Source organism: Apis florea, unplaced genomic scaffold (genome assembly GCF_048593485.1).
Source record: "Apis florea isolate Af1SG1 unplaced genomic scaffold, ASM4859348v1 contig_3158_pilon, whole genome shotgun sequence".
In the NCBI taxonomy this organism is placed as follows: domain Eukaryota; kingdom Metazoa; phylum Arthropoda; class Insecta; order Hymenoptera; family Apidae; genus Apis; species Apis florea.
Window position 1 is genome coordinate 1,262,622 of NW_028256713.1, and position 27,039 is coordinate 1,289,660.

Consider the following 27,039-nt stretch of genomic DNA (forward strand, 5'->3'; position numbering starts at 1 on the left):
GTTCCCGTTTGCAGTGCACCTCGAAATCTCAGGGAGAAACCGCGGTCTTTCGTCCTCTCTTTTTCCTTCTCTTTCTCTTTCTGTCTCTGTCTTCCTGTCTTCCTCTTTTTCTCTATCTATCTATCTTTGTCCTCCGTCTGTCCGTCCTACTCTAGCCATCCACTTTGCTTCTCCCGTGTCTTTTGTTGTTAGTTTCTCTCACCGCGGCAAAGTACGTGCTTAACTTTTTCCGTTCGACCGACCGTCTCTCTATCTCTGACACGAAGTTCGTGCACGAACCACTGTTTCGATTCTTTTCGAAGCCAGTCTACACGCTAGCTTGCTTGCGGCCCGATGTACCACACGAGCGAGCGGTGTCTCGCGCAAATTCCGGCTGTTCCCCATGGCTAGTCACGTGGCTGGCCAGTGATTCGAAATCTGGTTGGCTTCGTTTCGCCGTACGCTGTGCGTTCCGGATGAAAGGTGCGTGTGCCAGTTGATCAAGGCTCGCTCAACCGTTGGACGTTTCACTCGTACGGGACGGAATCATCCGGAGTCCCGAGAACGTGTGTGCGAAATCGACGGTGGACCGCAGGTCGATGTGCACAACTCTGGGGAGACGTACTGAAACTTCACGTCTGTCTGTGTGAGTATACCTTGTCACTTTTTTTTTTTTTCTTTTTGCACGCTAACAATGACTCACGGACGTGTCCGCCTCTGGCGGCGAGTCAGCTGTACGCGAAACGAAAGAATTGTTCTTCCCTTTGTCGCGTAACGGTATTAAACAAATCTCTGCGCGTTATACTTGAGTTGAGTGTGATTTCAATTAATTCTTCGATTTTTTTACATATAAAAGTCTTAAAATAATCATTCGTTAAAGAGTAGCTATCAATTATTTGTTAAAAGCGTATTTGTAACACGTAATTATTCCTATTTTATATATATATTAATATATACTTAATTAATTGTTGTTATGTTATACTTTAACTACGAAGCAGGTGAATTTTAATTTGAAAAATTCAAAATTGCAAGAGTAAACGGAGACACAGATTATAAAATATCCTTTCTATCAGTTTGACTAATCGTTATAATTATACTTTATCTCATTTAACTTTCACAATATGTGTTTCAATGTGCATCGTACACACGTAATTCCATCCTGTAATAACGATCTTTCAAGGCTATTAAACTATTAAAGGATTAATTATCACGTTACATTATATTCATATTTTATAAAATTCTTCAGAAGAGAGTATCCCCGAACTGCCCTTCTTTCATAGAACTGTCCTTAATCGACGAAAATTCGACGTTCACCTGACAATTGTTCGCGCAAAGATTTCAATATTTCACAAACTCGTCCCACTTTTTTTTTAAAGAACTCCTTAACCGTCCGACAATTCTCGATAAAACGAAGACGCGTGGGATGACCGTTATTATCGCGAGCAAAGGTTAATATGATTTCGCAAAAATCCGCAAAAGCGTGCACGGCTCAATGGTTAAACGTATATGACTACGCGCAACTACGAGCGAGCCAGTCCAACGATTTCGCGGACTGTTAAATATATTAGATCGTGTCCATCGGCAGAAAGCGTGTACACGCGCATGTGGCGCACACGGGGATCGGCTCGCCAACTTCCATAATTAATTTCCTGATATCGAGAGGAGGGAAAATGAGGTGGCCGCCATCTCGCAGGGGAATGGAAATATATACTTCTAATCCCGATAACTCCCGTTTCACGGCTGCTGCTTAATGAAATGCACCCTTACCCCCTTCGGACAGATATTACTATTTTTCCGTGGAAAATATCCCCGTGGCTATTATTAACATCGGCTTATATCGAGGCATTAAGTACGCGACGGAATGCCGATCTCTGCCTCCCTTTTTCTGCCTCCTCTCTCCTTTCCCTCCTTAACTTTCGTTAATCCCTCTGTGGAATTAAATCGTTGGCCGTGTTACGGGAGGGGAAAATCGGTAAAATTAAACGAGTTTGTGGCGCGACGGCACGCAACCAGAGACGACACCGCCTAACAATCGCCAAGTTCATAAATCATGCTCGCGTCCACTTTGCCACACGTCGACAAACATCGGTGTATACATGCCTCGAACGTCTGATTAATAATGTCCGTTGTGTGGATTTCGCGAAGCAGAATCACGTTTATAATATCGCGAAAGGGGGGAACGCTCCCTATCCGATCTTCATCGTGTGGAACGTGCCGGTTCCTATTGTTTGCCTTTCTTGCTCGCCCGTTTATTTCGGCCTCGTTCCTTCCTCGGAAACATCCCCGGGACGATGTTGTTTAACGGAATAATAATTTCGAAATGATTTGGCGTTTAATTGGGGCAGATTGTTGACTTTCCACGAACTTTTTGTTGTTGTGTGTCGTTAATGATTTTGATAATAATTTAATTAAATCGGTAAAGAGGATGGATAGCAATATTATTATTATTATTGTTATCACGTGTTAAATATATCGAATAAAAATAATATCGCGTTATCTATATAAAGTTTTCCTCTTCTTCTATATTTTTCTAAGATTTTCACGGGGAACGAAACAATTTTATGGATTACGCAAATATTTGGCTCGTGATACGTGGGATATAATTAGAAAAATCTTTTCCTTACATGGAGAAATGAATCTGCAAGATGGGATAAAATTTCATCTGAAATTAATTGCGTTTTTGTATAATTTTTTCTCTTTTTTTTTTTTTTTTACATTTGCCATGTTTTGTAATTGGGAGATATATAAAATGATTCACTTTTGCAATTTGTTTTATTAGTTCAACGATGTAATCGTTTTAAGAAGATTTTGTTGGGATGTCTCGATTCGATATCGCTCGATTTTTATCCATGGAATCGCATTAAATTAATCGTGCATCGCGATAACGAGTGTACGAGCAATTAAAAGGGAAAATATGATTTTGGTACTTGATGAAAAAAAAAAAGAAAAAAGAGAGGAAAAATAAAGCACGCAAAAATGCATTTGTTAAAATATTATTATTACACCTCTTGCGAAACACTTCAACATACTTCTAAAATCGTTTTTCACTGGTAATTTTATTCAACACCCGATAAATACTCTTTGTGACAAAAAGGATAAGAGAGATGAATTTGTACAAAATATAAATGGATGAAAAGGATATCCTCGCGTTTTATTCTTTAATTCGATATTATTCGCGACGATGGAAATTATCTTCAATAATTTTTCTTTTATATTAAAAAATGAATTTACGATACGATAATTCGAGAATTTTATAAATTAAATAATCATTGATTTTCGAATCCATATAACTTTTCCACGTTCGATATTTTTTCGAATTGTAGAGGCAAATATTGCGAATTTAATAAATAAATAAATAAAAAAAAAAGGCATTTATCATGTTTCGACAAAAAGCAAAGTAAAAAATTGATTATTTTACCATACGCCTTGTTCCGCCATTCGAATTTTGTTTCAAATACTTTTTTCGCGATAAATTTTTGTCACGATGGCAAACGTTTACGAGCACGTAACTTAAAATCATCGAATCATCTTTTATAATCATTTAATAAAATATTTAAATTTTAAGGAGTGGAAAATTCGTGGAAATTTTATTTAGAATTTACTCACTATCTGAAAAGAGGATCGAGTAAAACTCCACCGCCGAATCTACAACTCTATCTCTTCAGGATAAAAAAAAAAAAAAAAAAAAAAAAAAGAAAAACATCGAACAAAGCCAGAAGATTTCACACAATTAAAGGCGAGGTCTGAATGCACCGTCCGATGCGATTGCTTTCGAAAGATCGATCTTTCGGGAGAGGAGCCAGCCCTCCTCTATGACTCGACAGTGGATAGGAACCAGAAAGAAAATAGAGGTATACGAAGTATGATTATCGCGGATCCTCGCGTTTGTTTTTCTTTTCGTCGTCGTTGTGCCGTGCCGTGTTTTATCGTACGGTGGAGAGAGGCAAAAGGGAACACGGAACGGGAGAAAAATTACGAAACAGCAAGATGTGTTCGTGAGAAATTTTAATAAACGTGAGGGGAGGGATACACGCGCCCTCCGGATATTTTTCCTCTTTTTTTCTCTCTCTTTTTTTTTCTTTTTTTTTTTTTTTTTTTTTTTTTCACCGGAATGGTCGATCGACTTCCACACAACTCGATGGTAAATCACACGACTCGGGTCGCACCTGGCCTCCTCTCGTATGTTCCTTGCCTCCACGGGTGAACGCATTCGATGGATGCACGCTCTCTGATTAGTTTCCTCCTGGATGGAGAAAAGGTATTCTGTGTGCCTAGTGATCGCATTTTAAAACCGTGGCCTGTGAAAATGGGCCACAAATGGGCGCCAGAAGAAAAAAAAGAGCTCCAAAGGGGGCGAGATAAAAGTGCAACCGGGAACAGTTTATGTCCGCGTAGGAATTTTTCGCAGCTTCCAACCGGGCTGCCTCGCCGGGTTGCATACGTCAGGGGGATGGGATAAAAGGAAGGGGGCGTTAAGAGCAGTTATATACGTTGGGATGGGATGGAGGTGTTGAGACGCGATGAATGTCGATAATACGTGTCGAAATGTCATCGATAATTTGATCATTTACGAGGCAAATATTTTATTGTATGCCCATCTAACGTATTTTTCTAAATTCATTTCAAGATAAATAATTTTCTTAATTAATTAGAGATTTATTTCTTTAAAATTAAATATGCGATAATTTTATAAAATTAACTTTGTTGTCTGTTGAAATAATTAGGAATCGAAGGAGAATTTAGATCGTCGAGGGGATTGCGAAACGAATGATATTATTCTTTGTTTTTTTTTTTTAGAAGGTATAAATCTCGTTTACGCGTCGTTTCGAAATAAAGAAAGGAATGATGGATGTATTTAGCCGTTGTCGTGTATCGCGTGAGCGAAAAACAACACGAGAACAGGGGATTTCGATGATGTTTGATGAAGATGGGATCAGAAAGATTTGTTGAAACGGTATCGAAGGGTCTGGTTTATTGCCCAACAATTTATAGGCAAATATCGCACTCTATGCTATGCTCGTGCGACAGAAATGTGCAATGCGATTTTCTAATAGACGGCACTTAACAATCTAAAACGACAGTTAATTCATTCCTCTTACAACAATATCTAAACAACGAAGATATCCAATCTTCTAGCAACTTATATCTCTAAGAAACGGCAATAGAAGACAAGGCTTCGTAAAAAGAAAGCAGCCTTAACAGGAAATCTTGATTGCATCTCTTTTTTTGCACGTGTTCATTCGTTTTTCACCCGATTATTCGTTCCTTTGTCGACTTCATCGAAGAACACAAGAGAGGTAAGGGAGAAAAGAAATATACTCGACCAGGCGGACGTAAGTAGCAAGGGAGTCCACCTGGTGTCCCTTGTACTGCATCCTCCTAAGGTATTTGCTTGTGGCTATTGACGCCGGCTCGGCCTCTCGACCGTATACGTCAGAGAGAGAGAGACAAAGAGAGAGAGAGAGAGAGAGAGAGAGAGATCGCATTCTCGCGAGCGGTCGAATTAAGCGGTCGTAGGGCGCGAACCACGGTGGAAAAGCCGGAGGGCTATAAATACAAGGATATAGGGGAGGGTAGGTGAAACGTGGAGGTGGAGAGACAGTGTCCTCGGCACAATGCGTGCCGCACCAATCCTATTTTCAGAGATACACATCTTCTCCCTCCACTCGAGGCGGGAAGAGAGAGAGAGAGAGGAACGCGAAGAAACTGGGAAAGAGAATGGAGGACACGAAGAAATAGAGGATGGATAGGGGCCTAACCGCTTTATCCCCGCGTCGAATCGTTTCTTCGAGGTGGCTGCAGCTGTCTCGCCGCTTCTTCAAACTTCCATCCTGCTCTGACTTCGACCATTCGATCCCCGCCAACATTAGAAATGTAGAGTACGCGATCAAGGATGCCGAAATCGTCGCTTCCGTACCCGAGACACCGTTGAATCGCTCTTAATACCTTTCTATCTACAGCACTCTACGTGATTCGTTTTCGTTTTTCATGGATGCTTTCACGGTACGCGAGTATTGGATTTTAGGTGAGAGAAGTTGAAAGTCCGTATTTATCAGGATAAATAACCAGACTCTAAACAATGGAATCTGTATAGTAGGTAGGGGAATTTTGTAAAAAGAAAATAGAAATAGATTTTATTATTAGTGAAAAGATAGATAACACAATTGTGGAAAACGTCCATTAATTAGAGAAGAATTGAAAACTTTTATTATTCGTAGAAAGATGGGAAATTAGGTCATCCTATAAGTAATGAGGTTTTTCTGAGTTCAAGACAATAGAACTCGTCAGGATAGATTATTGTTAGTGGAAAGGTAGCGAACAATCGTGGAAAACGAGAGAAAATGTATAATCCATTCGTTATTGACCGACACTTTTTTCTTTTTCCCTTAAGATACATACGCTAGAAAAGAAACTACACGAAAGATGACCTAATAAATTTTGAGAGCAAATGAATACATATAGAAGCTCCACTTACTACATACGTCATCTAAAATACCACAAGATGTCGCGGCGCTACCTGTTGTTCGCTTAGTCTTTCCACCGATCTACCATCGTCGGAAACTTCTTTATCAAAAGGGACGGGACGAACGACTTAATAATTGAAATTATTTCCACGTCGATGCTGTGGGTGAGATCCCGGTAACAGATTTCGCAGTTTTCACCTATCCACGTCGTCACACATACACGAATGGTAAGTGCATGATATACGCGCACACATAACCTCTTTCATTCACGCCGCGCGCGTACACGTGTGTGGGACGCTCGAGAGAAGCTCGATAAGGGAAGATTTATCGGCGAACTTGGGGGCTGTATAGAACGAGTACACATACGTTTTAACTGTTACGGCAGTTTGCAGCCACTTTTCGCGGCCGATGTCCTGCGATTTAAGTTTCACGAGAATATCGGGAGGCGATGCGGCTCGTTCACCACGGCGATCGTGGTGAACTTGTACCTTGCACTTCAATTTTATACACACGCGACACTTTGAAGGGCGGATATCGTGTTTGCCTTTGTTACCAACTTTGTTTGCCGACTGGCTTTGTTTACAGCCCCCTAGGTGGTAGGTCACGGCTCAGGAAATCCACTTGAGAAAGATTTCTTTTGTCTACGGGAACTGCGCCATTAATTGACTCGGGGGTCCCACACAACAAACGAGTCTCGACATATTCTACCTTCCCTTCCCTCCCTCCCCGTGGAACAATGAGATTACTTACCACACGACCAACAACATTGTGGAATCGAACAAAGGAATCGGAAAAGAATCCCACGGGAACATACGCCGCGATAGCCAATAAAACATAGCCCCCGAGACCGTGGACAAACCTAACCTCCTTGCGGTTTTGTAAATTAATCGTTCGCAATGGTGTTGTAGGTGGAAAGGGGAGGTGAAGAGTGGTCTTCTCGTTTTCTTAGGTACATAGATCTTGCCTATTGTTACTTGGAGGCAGTTGTTCACGACACGTGACGTGATATCTTTAACGCGCGTAGTACAAGCTGATAAAATTTGCATGTCGAGTGTTTGTACATTAGCGATAGAGGATTGTTGGCATTGAAATCTCGTTGAACGGAGTGGAGTGTGACAGGATTGTTTATTCGAAGATCGAAACATTGATTATACGAATGTCAATTATTCAAAGCGAATGAATAAATTATACGACGTTATATATTTGTATATATAAGTAAAATAGTGTTATCTTTCACCTGAATATATAGAATGAATAAAATAGAATGAATATTGATATAAATTATTCTATATACATACGTTTAACCATGACGTTAATTAATAGATAATTGTTATTGTACTGAAAATAATTAATATATTGTTTTTCAAAATTTTCGACAAAATAAATTCATATTAAATTGATATTATTCTCAATTAATCGATTGTTTAAGCAAACTAGATATTTAAACAGAATTACAAGTTAAACGAGAGAAACCATACGTCAATTATTAGACTATCAATTATTCAAAACAAATAAACCAGCTATTACATGTACATAACGTATCTTATACATAACTGATATCATGCTCTTTTAGACGATAGTTTTCAATTATTCAACGCTGTATGTAACGTTAAAATGGAAACTAAAAATATCGGAATCGTACGGGTTTTTTAACTTTTAATTAATCAATCCAAGAGAAACGTTAATTCTGCTAAAGCACAATTTATTTAAATTAAACAACACGATTGAGAGTAAAGAAGAGCATCTCCCCTTTCCCCTTGTCAACAAACAATTCACGTAATTCCGTAAAGTAGAAACAAAAAAAAAAAAAAAAAAAGAAAAAACCGTTCAAACGTAAAATTCGACGGAAAGAATCTCATTAAAATCCAGCAACTGTATTTCGCGAAAGCAACGGTATTGTATTCGCCAAGCCATAAATTCATATTTAACGGGATAGTAAAAACCGTGACTGGTAAAAAGTACTCCGCAAACAAAAAAAAAAAAAAAGATAAGACGCATTATCACGTTGGCGGATAAAGAGGGAAAAAGCAAGGGAGTCGTACGTTTCGTTCGTGGCATTAAAACAACGAGAGCGTTAAGAGGACAACGAGATGAAAGATACTAATTATTTGATAACGATCGGCGATATATTCATCGATTATCCTGCGTATTTACGTGTCGTTGTGTACTCGCCATTAAAAGGGGAAGGAACAACGCGTTTAATCTCCGGTTATCCCGTTAACCGCAACAAACTAATCGAACATCCCGCAAAATATATCTGTAATTGGATCCACTGCGTTCAATGAGTGACAGATGGGTGTATTCCATGTGGGTGTTTCGTATGAAAAATGGGCGAAAAAGAAAAATAAGAGAAGGTGAAGAAAGAAGAAAAGAGGAAGAATGGAAGGCGGTGAAAGGGAGAGACAGGAAGTTCTCGAAAGACAGGAAACAAAGTGTGGAGGGTGGAGGGAGGAAATCGAGGGAGAAAGTTTGTTGTTACACTTTCGAGACATGGATTTTCTGGATGTTTCGAAGCTCGAACTTCTCTTATTAGGTATTTAAAGATACCTAAAGATACCTATTTTGATCCGTTCATTTCGAACACCGATGTGAGAGAGATTAAAGAGAATTGTAATTTTTATATTTACGATACGACGGAGAAAGAATTTTGTTTGTGTTGGTCGTTTGGAGTTTAATTTAATATATTTTTGATACCTTTTTTCTTTTTTAATCTCTTTCTCGATACTCGTTAATTCGAATTTATTTATCCAACGATCATCAATTATTCGCATCTTTTTGCATTTGTATTATCTCATCGAAAATAATAGAAACATGAAATTCAACGGGCGAAAAATGCGAAATAAATGTCGACTCTTTACGTGTCAGCTAATCCGTTAGAGAAGAAATATCCGGGAAAAATTTATTACAGCGATAATTCAACGAAAAACAACGCGTGGCATTAATTCACCGAAAAAAACCTGTGGTAAAAAAAAAAAAAAAAAAACCTGTTCGCTCGAGGATTTCCCTTGTCACCAAATCGTGTATACCCGACCCGTGTGTAACTTCATCCTTCGCATCGAATAAACGATATCGTAACATTTAACCAAATTAAACCCAGTAGTTACACCCATTCCAACACCCGTACCCCATACCTCATTATAATTTTTTCGTCGTATGAACGCTTCCGTTCCTCGCTGTAAATCACATCCGTCGTGCCCGTGAACGTTCCTATATTTCATCTCCGATAAAAACTGGACTTATCGAGGATGGAGTGAGAAAGAAAAGGAGGAAGAAAAAAAAGAAGAGGGACAGAGAACGAGCGAGCGAGAGAGAGAGAGAGAGAGAGAAGGGGGAGAGGAAAATCACTCGGGGGAAATTAACATTGGAGTCGTAAAGTAAATCATACGGCGTAAAATTAGGGATCGTTACAATCCTCCCCTCCTCTCCCCCCCTCCCTCCTCCCCTTCCCCTCCTCAACGTTTACGAAACGATACATGGAAAAAATGGCTGAACGATGATGAACCTCCGATAAATCCAGCGTGGCTTCTAGGTTTTGCAGAGGGATGATGATTCGTGGGGATTAAAGCAAACAAAAAAGAGAGAGAGAGAAAAAAAAATCGGTTGGACGACTAACGTTGTCACACGTTGGTCGTTAATGCAATGTTAATTAGCCCCGTCTCACGGTGGGGTGCGTACAACCCCAATTATATCGCGTTTGTCTCGTTTTCCGTTTTCTCTGGGAGGAGAGGGAGAAGGTACTCGCGATCGAAACGTCGCCGGTGTTGTTAAATAATTCAACAACGTAATTCCAAGTCGTGTTTCCACTCGACCGCCGCCGACGCCTGATAAAGGGTTGAAAATCACGGAACGTGTAAAAAAAGCGCTCCCTCCCTCTTTTTTTTCCCTCTCCTTTTTTTTCTCTCTCTCTCTCCTCTCCTTTCTTTTTTTCCTTCCCACCGAGAGAAGCCAGTCCACGAGACTATCGATTGCGTCTTGAAACTCGCGTCGTACGACGACACGCGGTGCGGATTACGGCGTAAAGACGCATCGCGATCGCGTTACCATGCAAACGAACTTGCCTCGCTGCGATCGCGCAACCAATTTTTTCCTTTTTTTTTTCTTCCCCCCCCCTCCCCCCCTCAAAGCAACAAAGAATCGTCGTAAATGTCCCTTCCCTTAAAAGAAAAAAAAAAAAAAAAAGCAGGAAAAAGAGGAGGAGAAATTTGCCCATTGCCCTCGAAATGGAGTTAATTGTTCGTTAAAAAAGGAAGAAGAAAAGGAAAGAGAGGAGACAGAGAGTAGAAGAGAGGAGGCTGCGCTTCGGACTGAGAAACAGGCACACGCGCCTCGACGATAAAAATGATATCGCAGGCGAAGAGCAAAGGGTGTGACGACTGGTGGACGAGGCAAAAGGTGGCGGATGATAGGAAAGAGAGAATGAAGCTAGCGGACTCTCTCCACGGCTATCTTTAATATCTTTAATCCACACCCCTGTGCGCGGGAACGTTGAACGAAGAAGGTATGCGTGTGCACAAGGGAGCCACGCTCCTCTGGAGCCCTTTCAGAGGGGGTGGCGAGCAGCTCTCCTCTGTGTTTGAGCTACGCAGGCGCGGTTTATCGACTGCCGCATATATATACCTAGAGCTAGAACAGAGAGAGAGAGAGAGAGAGAAGCGTTTCGTTTCGTTCCATCCCGTTCCGTTCCGTTCCGTTCCCTTTCGTTTCGTTTCGTTTCGCAGTAACCCGAACAATTTCTCTAGCCGCGCGGAGAGAGAGAAATCTCTTCTCTTTGTTCGTACGCCGTTCGTCTCGGCTCCGGATATTTGTCCGGATTGCAATTGCACGGGGAGGGGCTTTTTCCTTTCCACCCCTCGCGGGACACCACGCTTCTCCACCTCCGCCTTCTCTCTTTCTTCCTTCCTTCCTTCCTTCCTTCCTTCCTTTTCTAATGCTCTCCTTCTTTCAACGTGTCCCCAACGCGACTCTTCTACCCCCTTCGGTTTACGCGGTGTTTCCCTCTTTTCGCCGATCCCGGGGAGGAAGGAAGGCAATATTTCACCGAGGAAACGGACCCCTCTTACTACCGAGTCTCTATGCGCGATATCGCGGCTCAAATCGTTTCAGAGATGCTCGATGACCGATCGAGTGCTCCGGCATCCCCTTCTCGAAACGGAGAGGAGTAGCTGTTGAGTCGGTTTTCCGTCTGGCTCTGTGTGTGCATGTACACTATCGTTCGTAAGTATAGGGACGCTTTTTAGGAGGTTGAACGTGGAGATTGATCGATTAACGAGAAATCGACGAGTAATAGATATCTGATACGTAAAATCTATTTTATAAAAATTTATTTAAAAATATATATATATATGTGTGTGTAATACGAAAGAAAAAAAGAAATGCAATTTCTTGGATGGAAGGGCTCTCCTATAATAGCTTTTTGCCTGGAGTGTACGAGCACGCAGGATGTTTCGAAGGATGGGTCCACGTGAGCCACGTCCATCCCTTTAAGATCGCTCTCAACCCCTATCAAGATACCAATTTCTCTCGGCTTCCACACGAGGCCGGGGATCTCTTCCCCGTGATTTGCATAATTTTCTGGCAAACCACCGTCAAGAACGTCTTCGAAGAACGAGAAAGCGTGGATGTACGACAGGGTGCAACAACGTTCTCGTTGCCGCTCCCCCTTCCTCCCCAGCCTGTTGATCGTTTTATGAAAATTTCATGACATCCTCCTCGTATTCGCCTTCGGATCCGATACTCTAATATTCGACGAAGGGACGGTTGATTAGAAAAATCGCCGAAAGCTATCCGCGCCTTCTCGATTGCATCGATAGGCCTCGAGTAAAGCGGCCTACACACGATCGATCGAATCCTACACTCGACCTCGACTCGACCATCGTTCGTATCCTGAAACCTGTGTCATCGAAACGATCGCTGTTCCAATCGAATTCCAAATTTTGGAAAATTCTATCCATCGAAACACACGAGAATCACGAGGGATGGCTGGATTCGTGTGTAGGCCGCCTAAAAAGGGATAAATCGCGCGGGAAACATCTGTCCTCCGGCGTAGAAATTCCTACCGGTTCCCTCGAAAATATTGCCCTTCTCTTCCCACAGCGGCGGGTGAATTAATAGCCGGCCGGTTCGTTAAACGGCGTTAAATCCGAGGGCGTTCGATGTCGAACGCTCGTAACGAGTCGGATCCGTTTCGAATCGAAGCGGCAGCTGCCATTTCGAAAAATGTAAATGGCCATCGTATTTCTTTCTCTTTTACCATTCTTCTTCTTCTTCTTCTTCCCTTTTTCTTCCTCCTCTTATCTTCGGATTCCTTTCTTTTCCACGGCGAGGAGAGGATTCCCTTTCGAACAGGTGGTAGACCGACGAGGAACCAACAGGTAGGAAAACCGGGTCCGGGTCGGTGTGGGTCAAGAAATGCATAAATTAAAGTAGTAGGGGCGCGCGCGTTAAAGGGTCCACTTCCATGGCTACGAACCTGTAATTTATTCTCGACGACTACGCCGTCGTTCAACGAGGAGGACTATTCATTAAGACGAGGCAACGTCCTCTCTTAAACTCATATATATATATATATATATACACACACATATATAGCTAGCTCGTCTCGAATTTTTCGATTTCGCGTGCACGATAGGGGTCGCTCTTTTTATCCTCTTCCAGCTTTTTTACTTTTTATATATATATATATAGAATCCTTCGATAATTTCGTTTCGCTTGGAAATCACGTATTCGTGAACACATTGTGCACACATGGGGTGTTTAAAACAGTTTGGAGGAAAGTTCGTGCATGTATATTTATATGGGAGGGGGATATACGTGGTGCTAATCAACCTGTTAACTAGGTCACTTGTTGAAAACTCTCCTCTCAGAGACGTTGGATTTAAAAAATTTATACGAAACGTAATTAATTTTAGTTAAGTCTTTCGGTTAGATTTAAATCTAACGGAAGTGGATTTCTATGTAGCCGGATGAATAGGGGGGAGGAATATATATGAGCGAGGGTGCTTTTTTGATTCGAAAAAAAAAAAAAGAAAAAAAGACGTTTCCACGTTTTCGTCGAATTTTTCGAACGAGATTCTTCCACCGAGATGGTTATCTCTTCCGAAATGATTTATGAAACGGGATACACTGATATCGAATAATTGGCCGATATTGGCCGATATTCGTACGCGCGAATCAAATTACGGCCCATGGGATAGCGAGGGTTAATTCTGCCTAATTCGAATACAATAACGACTGCATTAAAAGGCGAAGAGGTCCCCAAGAAAAGAAATTATTACATTACAAAAGTATCGATAGCAACGAGTTAACTCGTCCCTTTCGGTTTAACAATCTGTAATACAAGAAATATGCTCGATAAATGTAAGGGTCAAAGACCATTTATCTTCGAGTCATTGTGAGACTATCTATTGATTATTTATGGGTTTGTAAAAAAAAGAAAGGGGAGTCGAGCGTATCGATCATATGATACGTCACGTCACGGAGAAATAAAGGAATGTTGTGTCAAAAACTGAAAGAGATAACCTTCTAAAATATATATATATATCGGCGATTATCTTTAAGCAGATGGGCAGTTAGCTTATTCGAACGAAAGAAATACGTTTTATTGCGTTATAATAAAGAAGATATTTCCCTATTATAGAATGGAATCTCTTATAAGTTTAAGACAAATAATTTTTTATACCCGTATTTATTAAGCATCTTTATTCACCGTGAATATTAAAACTCTCTCAAACTTGGTAACAATCGTTTTTTAAATTCAATTTCTCAACTTTTCCTTACACTTCCTATACTTGTAATATCCTATTTTCTTTTTTCTATCGCGATAAAAAGCTACAATTTTTGCCTCCTCAGTTATGAACCGTTCTTTAAAAATTATAACACGAATTATTATAATGAATTATTGTATTTTCCTCTCTCTCTCTCTCTCTCTCTCTCTCTCTCTCTCTCTCTCTCTCTCTCTCTCTCTCTCTCTCTCTCTCTCTCTCTCTCTCTCTCTCTCTCTCCACAATAAACGTGAATCCGGTGCAGTGCAAAGGTAAACGTGGCCTCGTAAAGAGCGTAATTGAGCGGGAATTTCAAACGGATGGAGCGGCGCGATTTGTTTAATCGCTCGAAATATCGATATATATATATATATATATATACATCGAGGCTCCGTGTTGGGTTTTTATCACGGACAATCCCGGTTTCGTGCAAAGTGTCCAACGATATTAACGTTTAATCAGTTAGCGCTAGATCTGGGCCAATTGGCCGTGCCCGAAGCATTTATTATATCGCGAGGAGGGAGAGAGTTCTTTCGGTTTCGTGTGTACACAACGTACGTGGCCGAGACTCTACGCGGCTCATGCATATTCCCGCATGGCGATAAGCGATGTAACGAGCGGCGGCCTTTAATTCCCTCCCCCTCCCCTCCCCCCTCCCCACGATTCGAAATGAAACGCGCGACAGAACGGCGGCTATATTCTCGATTCATAACGTTTTCGCATTCGTTTTCATTTCGCCCTGTTCGTATCGTCACGTTACGTCGTTAAGGGGTTAATAATTAGCTTCTACACCACAGGGTCGAGAGTTTGCAACTAGCAGGGACTCGAAGGGATCTCGTTCTCTCGAGTTTAAAGAGAATAATAATAATAATAATAATAATAATAATAATGATAATAATGACGATTTTCGATTGTAATTTTTCCACCACCAGGACGCGCGACAGATTTTTCTTTTTTTTTTTTTTTTTTTTTTTTCAAATGAACGTGATTAAACGTGAAAACGGGAAAATAACTCGGACAGAACAGAGAGATGATCAATTGAAAACGGATCTCGCGTTTTAAATTTTTCGATAGAAATGTTATAGGAGGGTATAATTTTTTTTTTTTTTTCGGAATTATTCTTTACTTTTAATCCATCGCGATTCTCGATCGAGCTTCTCCCTCCCCTCCCCCCTCCTCCCCCCTTCCTCCAATAGAAAGAGAATAGAGTTCCAACGGATTGAATATTTATATCAATTTTATATTTCGTTGCGATTTATGCTCCAAAAAAGAGAAAGGAGAGAAAGAAAGAGAGAGAGAGAAAAACTGTCGTGCGCATCCAATCTGTATAAATTTGAAAAATCAAATAACTCGTGTGCCAGAGCTCCTCGCTTTATTTCAATTTACATTCGTTACAATGCAGTTTCCCAAATTGCAATTCTGCGAGAAAATTGGTGGTTTTAATACAAAATGTCCCTCCCTCCCCCCCTCCATTCCTCCGCGCGTTTATCCTGGAAAAATTTTCGAATTTTCTTTTCGTTCAAAGGAAAAACATTTTGTATCGTATTATCGCGTTTAACAGAATTCTTTTTACTTAAAAAAAAAATATATATATATATATAAGTTGTTTCAACAATTTTCCAATATTTTTATATATATATATATATATATATATATATAGTGTTCTCGTTTGGAAATTTTGTTCACACACACACACACACACACACACACATACACGTTGGAACAGGAGAACACGGTCTCGGGAACGATAATCTTGGAGCAAATTAAATAACTCGCGAGTGTCTCGCGTGTCGCATCAATTTGCATCCCGTTATTATTCCAACGAAACGATCAACTTCCGAACAACAATGTTACAAGTTCACGGGCCATTAAACGGGCAAATGAATTTTACGTTTACAAAGGGCGACGGTATCGCGTACACGAGGCTGAATTTTAACCCATCTCGACAACCCAGTTCGAAGTTGGCCAAAGCTTAATGACTTTTCTTTTGACGCTGCAAGAAAATGGGGCGTGTTGAGGATTATCACCTCCCTCGTCGCGCCAAAAATTCCGCTTTAATGACTTTTCCAGCCGCCTCCGCGGCGACGGGATATAATACGATATCGCGCCTCGTGTTTCGCTCATTTTTCTTCCCCCCTTTTTTTTTTTAAATTTATCGGATATTTGTATTATTCGGATAATTTACACGATGTATATATATTTTCGAATTTATCCGTGTTTAAAAAATGTTAAAACAATGTCTCGTTCGAAGGGATTGCTTCGAAGCGTTCGAAAGGATATAATAATTTTAAAAGCATAGAAAATATTCGGTGGAACGAGGGAAGGTCTGGCGCAAAAATTATGATTCGTGGGGGGGGGGGGTGTTTATTTGTCACGGGGCGAAAGTGCTTTCATCGAGATTCCTTCAATTTGGTAAATTGAGCCGACCGCGATTATTCTACGGTATTTGTACGGAAATACGAGGCTTTGGAAAACTTAGGAAGAGGGATTAAGCGACAATAGTAATTCTTCTTCTCGTCTTTCATTTGTCCTCCCTCCCAACAATCCCGTCGTATCTCACGAACTAATCCCTAACAAAAGAATTCGATCGCGTTATCCGATACACTTTACACCGACAATTCTTAATTCGCAACTAACCAATTCAAAATCCATCGAATATTATTATTTATTATTATCCGCACCGATATAATAATCTAAAGATTCCAAGAAAATAAATAAAAAAAATAGAAGATCAACCGAAGATATCTCGCCAAAGATCGTTGCTTGGTCAAAACTCTTGGCCGGGAAAACTTGTTATCGCCTGTATTGTAGAACCAGAAGTCGGAAAACCGAGGAGTCGAAGGCCAAATCGAGCTCTGCACACACACACACACGCGCGCTGATGCCAAGACGTGAGTAATTTCGATACGTTGATCGTTGTAGCGCGTGTAGCTCGAAGCCATCGCTGCGAGGGGTGTAGTGCCTGGACCACCCTCCCCCCCTCCTCGGTGGTTAGCCAAGAGATGGTATGAGTTTGGCTCATCTTCAGTTCAGTTTCGGAGCCACCGAGGCTGGAACGAGATGAGTTGGAAACGGAAAAGGGAGGGGGGTGAGGGTGGATCCTGTAAATTGAATGACTCGCCCCGTTTATATGTTGCCCCGACGGGGTTTTCTTTGCTTTATACCATCCTCCAGAAATTGGCCGTGGCCCGCGCGCAGATTCCATTATAGACAAGAAGTCGGCGCGCAGCCTAGCCAGCTCGTTCGATGCCATTTCCGTATGTATTATGCATGCCCGGGACAAATTTCGTTATCCGTGGCCAGATAAGAAAACACCCATCCCCTCCCCCCATTTATTATTTATTCTCCCGTTTATCGGTAAACGGCGGGAAATCTTCGATCCCGACTTTCGACAACCGCGACGACGTGAATATTTCAACGGGGAATCTTAAACGAGCGAATCTTTTTCTTCTCGGCTCGAATCGAGCCGAAGTGAAAATCATTCCATCCCGCGATGCACGTGTTTCGATGTTCGAGGCTTGGTCACGGCGAGAAAAGCTGTTATCGACGGTCGATACGAGCGTTCTTAATGCGCCGATCGAAAATGGGATCTTTCGTCCCTTTGAGAAACGAACGTTCTCGCGCGCGCCCCTTTGTGCCGGAGATTCGAACGATGATTTTCGGTGAATTTTAATTTTTGGGAATTATTGGAAAGGGGGATTCGTTTTGACGCGAAAAATCGTATTATTTATCGTGTTATTATATTACATTACGTGGTAAAAAATTTTTATCTTTGGATTACAATTATGATGTACAAGTATTTAAATGTAATTAATATTTTTATCTCGTTATGTCGAATGTTTATCTAAGACATTTCAATTAAGTTGATTACGAGAATTAAGTTTTATCGTATGTTACATAACGAGTGGCAATGGTATTATTAAGGAGATACGTTAACGACAAGTTTAATTACAGTGACCTCCCCCGGAGCGTGTTATTTGTCAAAGATAAGGGCAAGTTGTGCAAAAAGAATAGCCCGTTAACGTAGCAAGGCCTGAGTGGCGAAACTTGGCTGTTTCAGTTGTCGAGTTCGCATGATACAACTCGGTGTAACTTGGGGCAAACATCAGATTGCTTAGAATAGCTTATAAAACTTGTCTCTATCCGCGGAGATGTACCGTAGTTTTAGCAAATTTACGAGATTCCGAGATTTCCTCCTAATACAAATTCTCTCAAACAGATAAAACAATTTCCATTTTTTCCATTCACTTGGAATTCACCTTAAAACTTTAGAGGCTTGAATATATCAGATATTAAATAATGCGAGGTAATTTTTTTTTCCCCCTCTCCCTTAACATCGACAACAATTTAGATTGCAAAATTTTAAAAAAATCCAGTGATCTTAATTTTGTAAATTTCCCAACTTTGCAACTCTCTGAGTAAAAGTTAAACTCTAAGTAGATTCTCTGAGGCTGAGGATCAACAGCAACTCAACGATATCTACTTTCACCGAAAAAAAGATCTACCTTCACCAAAATTCCCCGAAGAAAAAAGAAACAAAAAGAAGGAAGAAAGAAAGAAAGAAGGAAAATGAAATTACTCTTATACAAGTTCGAAACGAGTTAACGATCGATTCCATTGAGACTCTCGTGGAAAAAAATTCCCCCCAATTTTTGACGAACAATCTTGACAACCAATCCACACTTTTTAACACATCCGCGCACACAGTTAAACGTCAACGGCAACGGCGAAAATCTATTTCTTTTCCCATCCACTGTCACCGGAATATCCCAAAGAAATATGAAATTACCTCCATAGAAACGTAGAGTATAGCGGATTTAACGACGTTTCAAAAATCGAAAGGAGCAATAAAACCGCAATAAGAAGTCCATCGACCCGTGGACCAAAGCCACGGGGTAATAGCCACGGGTAGCCACCTAATTTCACGGAAGCGTCCAACACAAACATTTCCCCTTCCCTCCACGACCCGAATCGAAGAATTCGTCCCTTATCTCTCCCCGCTCGTAGACAAGTGTTGTTTATCAGGCTGGCTGTCACTTATACCGGAAAAGCCTGAATTTCGTAGGTAATCACGCTCCCCCTTGATCCTTCGACCTTCGCCACCGTTTCCACCCCTCTCTTAGCAGTCTTCACGACCGCTTTCGTCGTCTTCTCCCCCCATCGAGAGGACATCCACATCTCTCCACATTCCTCCCTCCCTCCCTTCCTTCCTTCCGTGGAAAATCCGCTGTCTGGTCCAGCTTCGATCCGATGAGAGAGAGAGAGAGAGAGAGAGAAAGCAGCAGCGACCGATTTCCCGGAGAAAATAACGCTCGACCTGCCATACGGGATATTACATGCCGCGGATGTTAACGTCCGCCCCTGTACATTTTTTTTCACTCTCTCCCTCCCTTCCTCTGTTTTTCTTTTTTCTTTTTTTGCCGCGGAAGGGAAAGGGAGGCATATAGAGGACACATAGGTCTGTCTAGATAGCGGAATGCTGTAAATCTGTGCATTATACATGACAGGCGGGATCAGCGCCATTTGTTACTCCTGCGGGGGAGAGATGAAAAATTACTGGCACGGCCACCACTTAACCGTTTTCGGTATTCGGAACACTTGCCAGGAGACAGTGCCGGGATTGAAATTATCGAGCGTTATTAATTCCCCACCCCTGTGTGTTGGGCCCCGTCGGGGCCCGTCCGCGCGGATGATTCGAGACGATCGCGTTACCGCGAGATGGAGCTTTTGTGAAACGCCCCTTTCGTGTATTATCGTCCGCAAGGAACTGGAGGGAGTGAAAACGACCTGGGGGTGTTTGAGCCGAGTGTTGGGCTGCGGTTGGTTGCTTTTGTGTTTGGGTCTTTCTTTCTCTCTCTCTCTCTCTCTTTTCTTTTTTCTTTTTTTATTTATTCAACGAGGAGGAGTTTCGATGTTTGAATCGGGGCCCGACTGAATGGTGATTTTCTTTGGTGTTGGGCTACGTGCGTAGCTCGCTCGAGAGAGTTGATAATACGGTAATGGTATTACAATTTGTAATGTGATATTAAAATGGCATTAATGTACCGCGACCGAGGGTGCGCGAGGGTGGCCAGCGATGATGGAATTAATATTTTAACGTTTGAATTAAATAGTCATACTCGTATTCAATTTTCGGAGGAAAATTCGGGATGGGGAGGGAGGGGGGGAGGGGAAGGGTGGTAATAACGTAATAAATAATAAGTGGAATTATTCTTTTATTATAGAGTTTTCGTACGCGCGTATTCTATATATATATATATATATATATCATCATTTTGTTAACAGGATTTATCCTGTTTTCATCTTTTTTTTTAATTTGTTTTTGTTTTTGTTTTTTTTTTTTTTTAGGATTTACGTTTTTTTCTTCCTTTCTTTATATCTAATATTCCACGGTTTTATTATTCATCGCGAGTTAAAAATAACTCTTTTTTTGAAAAAGTTATTAAAACACTTCTCGAAAAATATTCATCGAATCAATGAAACGATTCTAGAATAAAAGTTACTGGAAACAAGTTTCAAAGTTGGAGACTTTTGTGCTACAATATTACCGAGATCTATATAGTTGGTGGGGACGGAATTCGTACACGGATTAATTTCAAAAAAGTTTTCATAAAATTATACGATTTATTGTCCGATTTTTATAAAACGGAGAATTCTTGTAGAATTTTTGAATGATGTATACAAAATAAATCTCGGGAGATGGATTACTCGCGTAATTTACAAAATGGTTGAAAAATGTATTGAAATTTACGAATAATAAATCTCACGTTACGTTGAAAAGAAATTTCTATAAAATATTCATATTTATTTTTAATTTACAATCATCTATTTTATTTAACAACGGTATCAATAACAAAAGATAAAAAAAAATCGAATAAATATTCATTAATTTAATTAAACTCGCACGATCAATTTTATTTCCCAACGTTTCATCCAATATTCTATCTTCGAATGTAAATATTCAATAATTCCCGCATAATTTCCACGGCCACCTCATTTTATAAGTATTTATCGCTTTCAATCGCTCGTATATTATGCTATAATCAAATTAAAAGCGTTCTACTAACAAAATCCCGATTAAAAGCTACGGCTCGATTAAGCGTCCTCCACGTTTACTGGTCGCCATTATTTTCCAACAGCTTACATCGATAACTTCGCAAAGTTCAAACACGGGATACGTTGTGCACTGCGAGGCTTCCACACAATTTCGGTGCTTCTCTAGCTTCCGCTATGCTTCGCTTAACCCCCGGATTCCCAACCTGTGGGTCGTAAGAGTAGCAAAAATGTTTGCTGGAAGGGGTCGGGCTGGAGGGGGGGAAAGGGTTGCAATGTATTTGGTCGAGAGTTATCACGATTACTTTATAAGAAATTTCGTAAAGATTTTTTTCAGAATTTATTTATTTGCATTCGTACGTTATTCAATATATAAATCAATATGTTCACTTACTATTCCCATTCGTATTATTTCTACGAATGGAAGAAATTTGGCTCGATCGAGAAAAACAATGTAGTCGCAAAGTCGTAGATGGTTGGCAAACACTGGGTTAAAAAGCGTTTAAGCACAGGTCCTCGATGCGAAACTCAAATCGTCCGATTGTTAAAAAGCTACCTTCGTATGGAGAGGAGAGGAAAAAAACAAAAAAAAGAGGTAGAAAGCTCGTCTCGGACAAAACCTGCACGTTCAATTCCAGCAAATTTCGCGTACGGTTATTTCCCAGTTATTCCCGATGATGAGTACTCGAACGAGCAACTTTCCCGCTCTGTATTCCCTCGATGCACACGCGCGCGTTCACACACAGCCGCGAGATAATAAAAACGACCGGTCGAATAAAGTTTTTATCGGCTTGTTAATTTTCGTGGCGGCCGCGGCAACGAAGCGCACGCGATTCGCTTTTGAAACTATTCCTACTATCCCGCTTATCATTGTTCCTTTCGCACCGGTATCCCCCACGAGGGACTAATGTTATTTATTCCGAAGAGCGTGAAAAAAAAAAAAAAAAAAAAAAAAGATTGGCACACAAACGCCGCTGTTCTCGTAAATACGAGAGCACCCATACGCCCCCTACATCGATACACGGTGTACTACTATACGCCTAGCCGGACTAGCCGGACTAGTATCGGTGGGCGGACGAAGTAAAATCTGAATCGAACGTGCAGGTGTCCGTAAATAAACTCGTTGCATCGAGTTTGTTGCGGCGAACCGTTGGAACGTGAAGAGTGGTTACGCTTTCGCGGCTTGCTCGTCCGCTACAAAGCCTCGGACCCGGAATTTTTATTTCGCCAAACTGTTTAAGCCCGATCCCAACGACTCGGCTCGGAGAATATCGTTTACATAATTGCCACGGGCCAGTACGCCATCTCGCGTGACTCGAACGAACTACATACAATCGCTTGTATTATAGCAAGAAAGTAGAAAAGGTTATTTATAAGTCCGACAACTTATGTATACGCGCGATCCATTAAAGGTTACGGGTTTCTATTCAATATTAAAGCGACAGCTTTCGCGGGGATAGAGGCAAGCGAAGGATAGGATAAGGATTATTGAAGATGGAAAGGAAGGAAACGGTTAACGGACTGCGGTTGAAACATAAGCAATCGTGGGAAAATGCCTTTATCTGGCGAGAAGGGGAAGGTATATAGGAAAACGTAGGCGATCATAGGAAGTTGCGAGTGGTAATTCGAAACTTTTCGCGGACTTGGGATCGAGCTCTGAGGCATTCTTAGTTCGTATATATTTGTCTATATACACGTGTGTTGAGTTGGCCTTCTGGCATTGGACCAATGACATGTTGTTCGATTCATTTTATAAAGGAAAACAGGCCAGATAGTTTCTACATGGACTGTTTCCAATAGGCGTGATTCGATCGTTGGTGGAAAAAAAAAAAAAAAAAAAAAAAAAGAATGATTCGATGTTTAGCATATTGAGGATGCTTGACGTGTTTCGAATGGATAAAATGGCGGTGGCGTTGGTTATAACCGACTTGTAATACTTGTGCTCTTTTTTTCCTCTTTCTATTTTTTCTTCTTTTCTTTTATTTCTTTTTTTCTTTTTTTTTTTTTTTCTTAGTTAAATAGATTCTTTAAGTATTTAAATATTCGTTGATATATTAATGTATCAACGAAAGGAAACGTACGGAATAATAATGAAATTTATGAGGAAAAGTTGCATGTGTACTTAATATATTATTTAATAACTCTATAAACGTGCATACCATGATATTGATTTGCTGATGGTAATCAATATTAAGATACCGTTGTGCCGATCCCATTTTCCTTCGTTTACTTTACGATACTATTTTATCATGGTACCAAGCTCATATTCTTGCGCGTAATCTCGATTTCTTCTTGCAATTTGTGAATCGTAATTTCAACTGTAATTTGAATCAAGACAGGAACGAAGCACGAAGCTCTTCGTCTCGTAAAGCACGTATAATTTTATTTCATCAACGGTGTATATTTCGATACAAAAGAAGATATTATAAATACAATAAATTGAATAATGTCTCGGGCGCAATTTCAGAGATAGAATAATATTTTCTATATGTTTAAAATCACTCGAGTCTCTCCATTTTTTGTTTTTTTTTTTCTTCTTTATCTTTATCGTTTCTCCAGCTTTTCTAACATTCCTTAATTACCTTTTATATTATTTTAAAAGCATTCGTATCATCGTATTTTCTCCAACGTATTTTTTTTTCCGAATATTCGTATCAAAAGAGGATAATAATTAACGTCACGATCCACAAGTCGTAACGTAATATAGGAAATTGTATTCAGCGGTTAAAAAACTATCATTTCTTGCTTTACAACAACTTCTGCTCGCTTATCTCGAACAGCAGGTGTTGCAAATGACCGAGCATGTATTTTAACAAATCTTAGATATTCTTTTTAACGTATCCAGCTGTTGCTACAATTTCCATTGGAAAATCTCCTCGTTTAATTCCTCGTACTCGAATCTCTTCTTCTTGTTAATTAAATCCGCTGCGGTATATAACGGGTTCAAAAATAGACCAGCTGTTAAAAGCTCTAATGGATCGCATTCGTCGCAAAAAAGTAGTTGAACCAAAAAAATTTAATTGTTTTTCTATAAATACATGCATCTCGCTCGTCGTTCGTTTATTTATCTTTCTCTTAAAAAAAAAAACGTTCTTCTTTACGTTATATCGAGTTTTATTCCATCTCGTTAATTAGTCGAAAATATAGCCTCGCTCTCATCCTTAGAGCCTACTTAGGGAAATTACGTGGAAATTATTGAATGGGAAAGTGTAACGAGTCGGGTCGCTTCCCCGGAAAGCCCTGAAAGAAAAATAATGACACGTTTCGAATTTACGATGTCTACCGTGATTACAAGTTCGGCCGAGAGAGTCTCCGCGCTTCGCCGGAGGACAATGGCAGCCCGGGCAAACACTCGTTTCAATTACATACAAACATGTTAGGGCTTGATTGAGATATTCCACCGGGCGAACTTTTTCCCTTCCCTCCTTTCATTCAGCGGACCGATACGGCCTTAATCAGTAATTTAAATGAACTTAGCGAACTCGCTCACCGAACCTAATTTCGCTCGTTCTCGCTCGAAAATGAGGAGAATCCGGGAGAACGTGGAAAGTGATAAAAGTTGAGTCGAGAGAAAATTTTTCGATCGTTTAAATTTTTGCGTTTTCTTTTCAATAAAAAAATGTTCGGTTGCAGGGCAGTCGCAGCGAAGGAGGAGCTCATATGGAATGGCATCGCGTGGACCCTCGGCGACGACGACGGTGGCAATCGCGATAGCGATGGCCGTCGCTATGTCAGCGATGGCGAACGGCCTTTGCCCGACTCAGTGCCGTTGCGACGACGAGAGCTTGCGCGCCTCGTGCGCGTACGCGGGCCTCGAGGTCGTCCCGATCCAATTGAACCCGGAGATCACCCACCTGGATCTGTCCAACAATCGCGTGGCCAATATCCATCTGTCGTTCAGCTTCTACGGTAACCTGGAGGCCCTCGATCTCACGTCGAACGCGATCCACACGCTGGGCTCGGACAATTTCGTCTTCCAAAAGAATTTGGCCACGTTGAACGTGAGCGGGAACGCGATAAGAAACTTGACCAAGAACTCGTTGCAGGGGTTGGCCTCGTTGAAGGAGTTGAACCTTGCCGGGAACAATATATCCGACATGGACGAGCAAGCGTTCAAAACCACCAGCGAGTTGGAGACGTTGAATCTGAGCGACAACTCGATCACCAGTTTGCCGGATGGATTGTTGAAGAATCTCCACAAGATCCGCGCGTTGATCCTCAAGGGGAACTCCCTGCTCGAGATCCCAACCGAGAATTTGGCCCTGGCCCCCAGCCTCGAGAACGTGGACCTGTCCGACAATCTGATCCAGGAGCTGGACAGGGACTCGTTGCCCTCGTTGCCCTCGTTGGTCTCGCTGGATCTGGCGAACAACGTTATCAGGAACATCGGCGACGACGCGTTCGACCGGCTGCCCGACCTCCTCCGCCTAGATCTGTCCGGGAACAACCTCACCTCCGTGCCCACGCCCGCCCTTGCCAGGCTCAACGTCCTCTCGAATCTGATACTCAGCCGGAACCCGTTGGCTGCGTTGGACGCGGCCGGGTTTCGCAACCTCTACGAGTTGAGGAGCCTCGAGTTGAACGATTGCACCATCATTAGCGTGCACGCGCGCGCGTTCGCCGACAACGTGAACCTGGAACGGATCTCGTTGGACGGTAATCGAGGTCTGAAGGAATTACCCGCGAGGGTGTTGTACAGCGCTAGATACCTGAAATGGGTCTCCCTACGCCGTTGCAGCCTGTCCACCTTGCAACCGACCCAATTCCCCGTCGACGGCCTCTCGTCCCTCCGCGTGGGCGGCAACCCCCTCGTCTGCAACTGCTCCGTGCACTGGCTGTGGAACGTGATCAGGGCGGAGGAGCGGCGGAACGAGTCCAGGCTCGAGCTCGACACCCACGACATAATCTGCACCGACGAGGAGTACGCCGGCAAAGCGTTGATCGCCCTGTCCGAGGCCTCGCTCCGCTGCCGCCTCAGCCCCCTCTACCTCTCCCTGTCTGCGGCAGGTTGCCTGGCCGCAACGGCGACCATCCTCGCGCTCATAGCCCACCTCACGCGGTCCAAGAGGAAGAAACGATTGGCGTACGCTGCCCCAAACAGGCCGGAGTTCCTCGTCTACGTGGGAAGGAGCAACGACGAGTTGGACAAGAGCGCGGAATCGTACAGCAGGCGGTTGCTGGCGCGGGGGAACGGGGAGGACGGCACGCCGTACGACACTCCGCGAGGGGGGAAGCCCGTGGGGGGGCGGCAGGAGGCGAACGTGTACGAGACGCCGAGGTACGCGAGGGCGGATCGTCGGGACAAGTCGGCGGAATGCGGCCAGACGGAGGAGGAGGGCGTGTACGCCGTGGCCGACGTGACCGATCTCCGCGACGAGCCGCCGGAAGTGTTGTCGCTCTACCGGATGCAGAACCCTCCCACCGCACCACCCAACCTCCACCGAGCCCTCGACTCGTATGCTTACGACTACGATTACGATTACGAGCCACCGCTTCCGCAGAAACCTCACGTGGTGTTCGTTTGAGGGAACGAATCGGTCCAAATCGTGCAGACAAATTTCCAACGCTTGGCTTCGTTCGAGGGACACGCTTTGCTCCCCGAAGACGAGATTCGGATATGAAGGATGGACATTACGTGTTAAAGATCTATCGTTTGTAAAGATCTAGCGAGAGAGGAGATTCGTTCTGACCGATCCATTCTTAAGTCTCTCTCTCTCTCTCTCTCTCTCTCTCTCTCTCTCTCTCTCTCTCTCTCTCTCTCTCTCTCTCTCTCTCTCTCTCTC

General features: G+C 42.1%; 1 protein-coding gene across 2 annotated transcripts; it reads left to right on the forward strand.

Annotated features, from left to right (window-relative positions):
- Window positions 1-26,920, forward strand: LOC100872480 (uncharacterized). 2 transcript variants are annotated; one of them, XM_086909554.1, is made up of 2 exons: window positions 1-625; window positions 24,895-26,920. In XM_086909554.1, the coding sequence occupies exon 2, from the start codon at window positions 24,922-24,924 to the stop codon at window positions 26,779-26,781; it is 1,860 nt and encodes a 619-aa protein (XP_086765680.1). In that variant the 5' UTR covers window positions 1-625; window positions 24,895-24,921; the 3' UTR covers window positions 26,782-26,920. The 2 variants fall into 2 exon arrangements, with proteins under 2 accessions (XP_086765680.1, XP_003690977.1); XM_003690929.4 differs by having other exon boundaries at window positions 462-625; window positions 24,890-26,920.
- Window positions 26,921-27,039: the final 119 nt, after the last annotated feature.

Coding starts and splice junctions, on each gene's coding strand:
- LOC100872480 (XM_086909554.1), top strand. CDS start 24,922: ATGGCATCGCGTGGACCCTCGGCGACGACGACGGTGGCAATCGCGATA.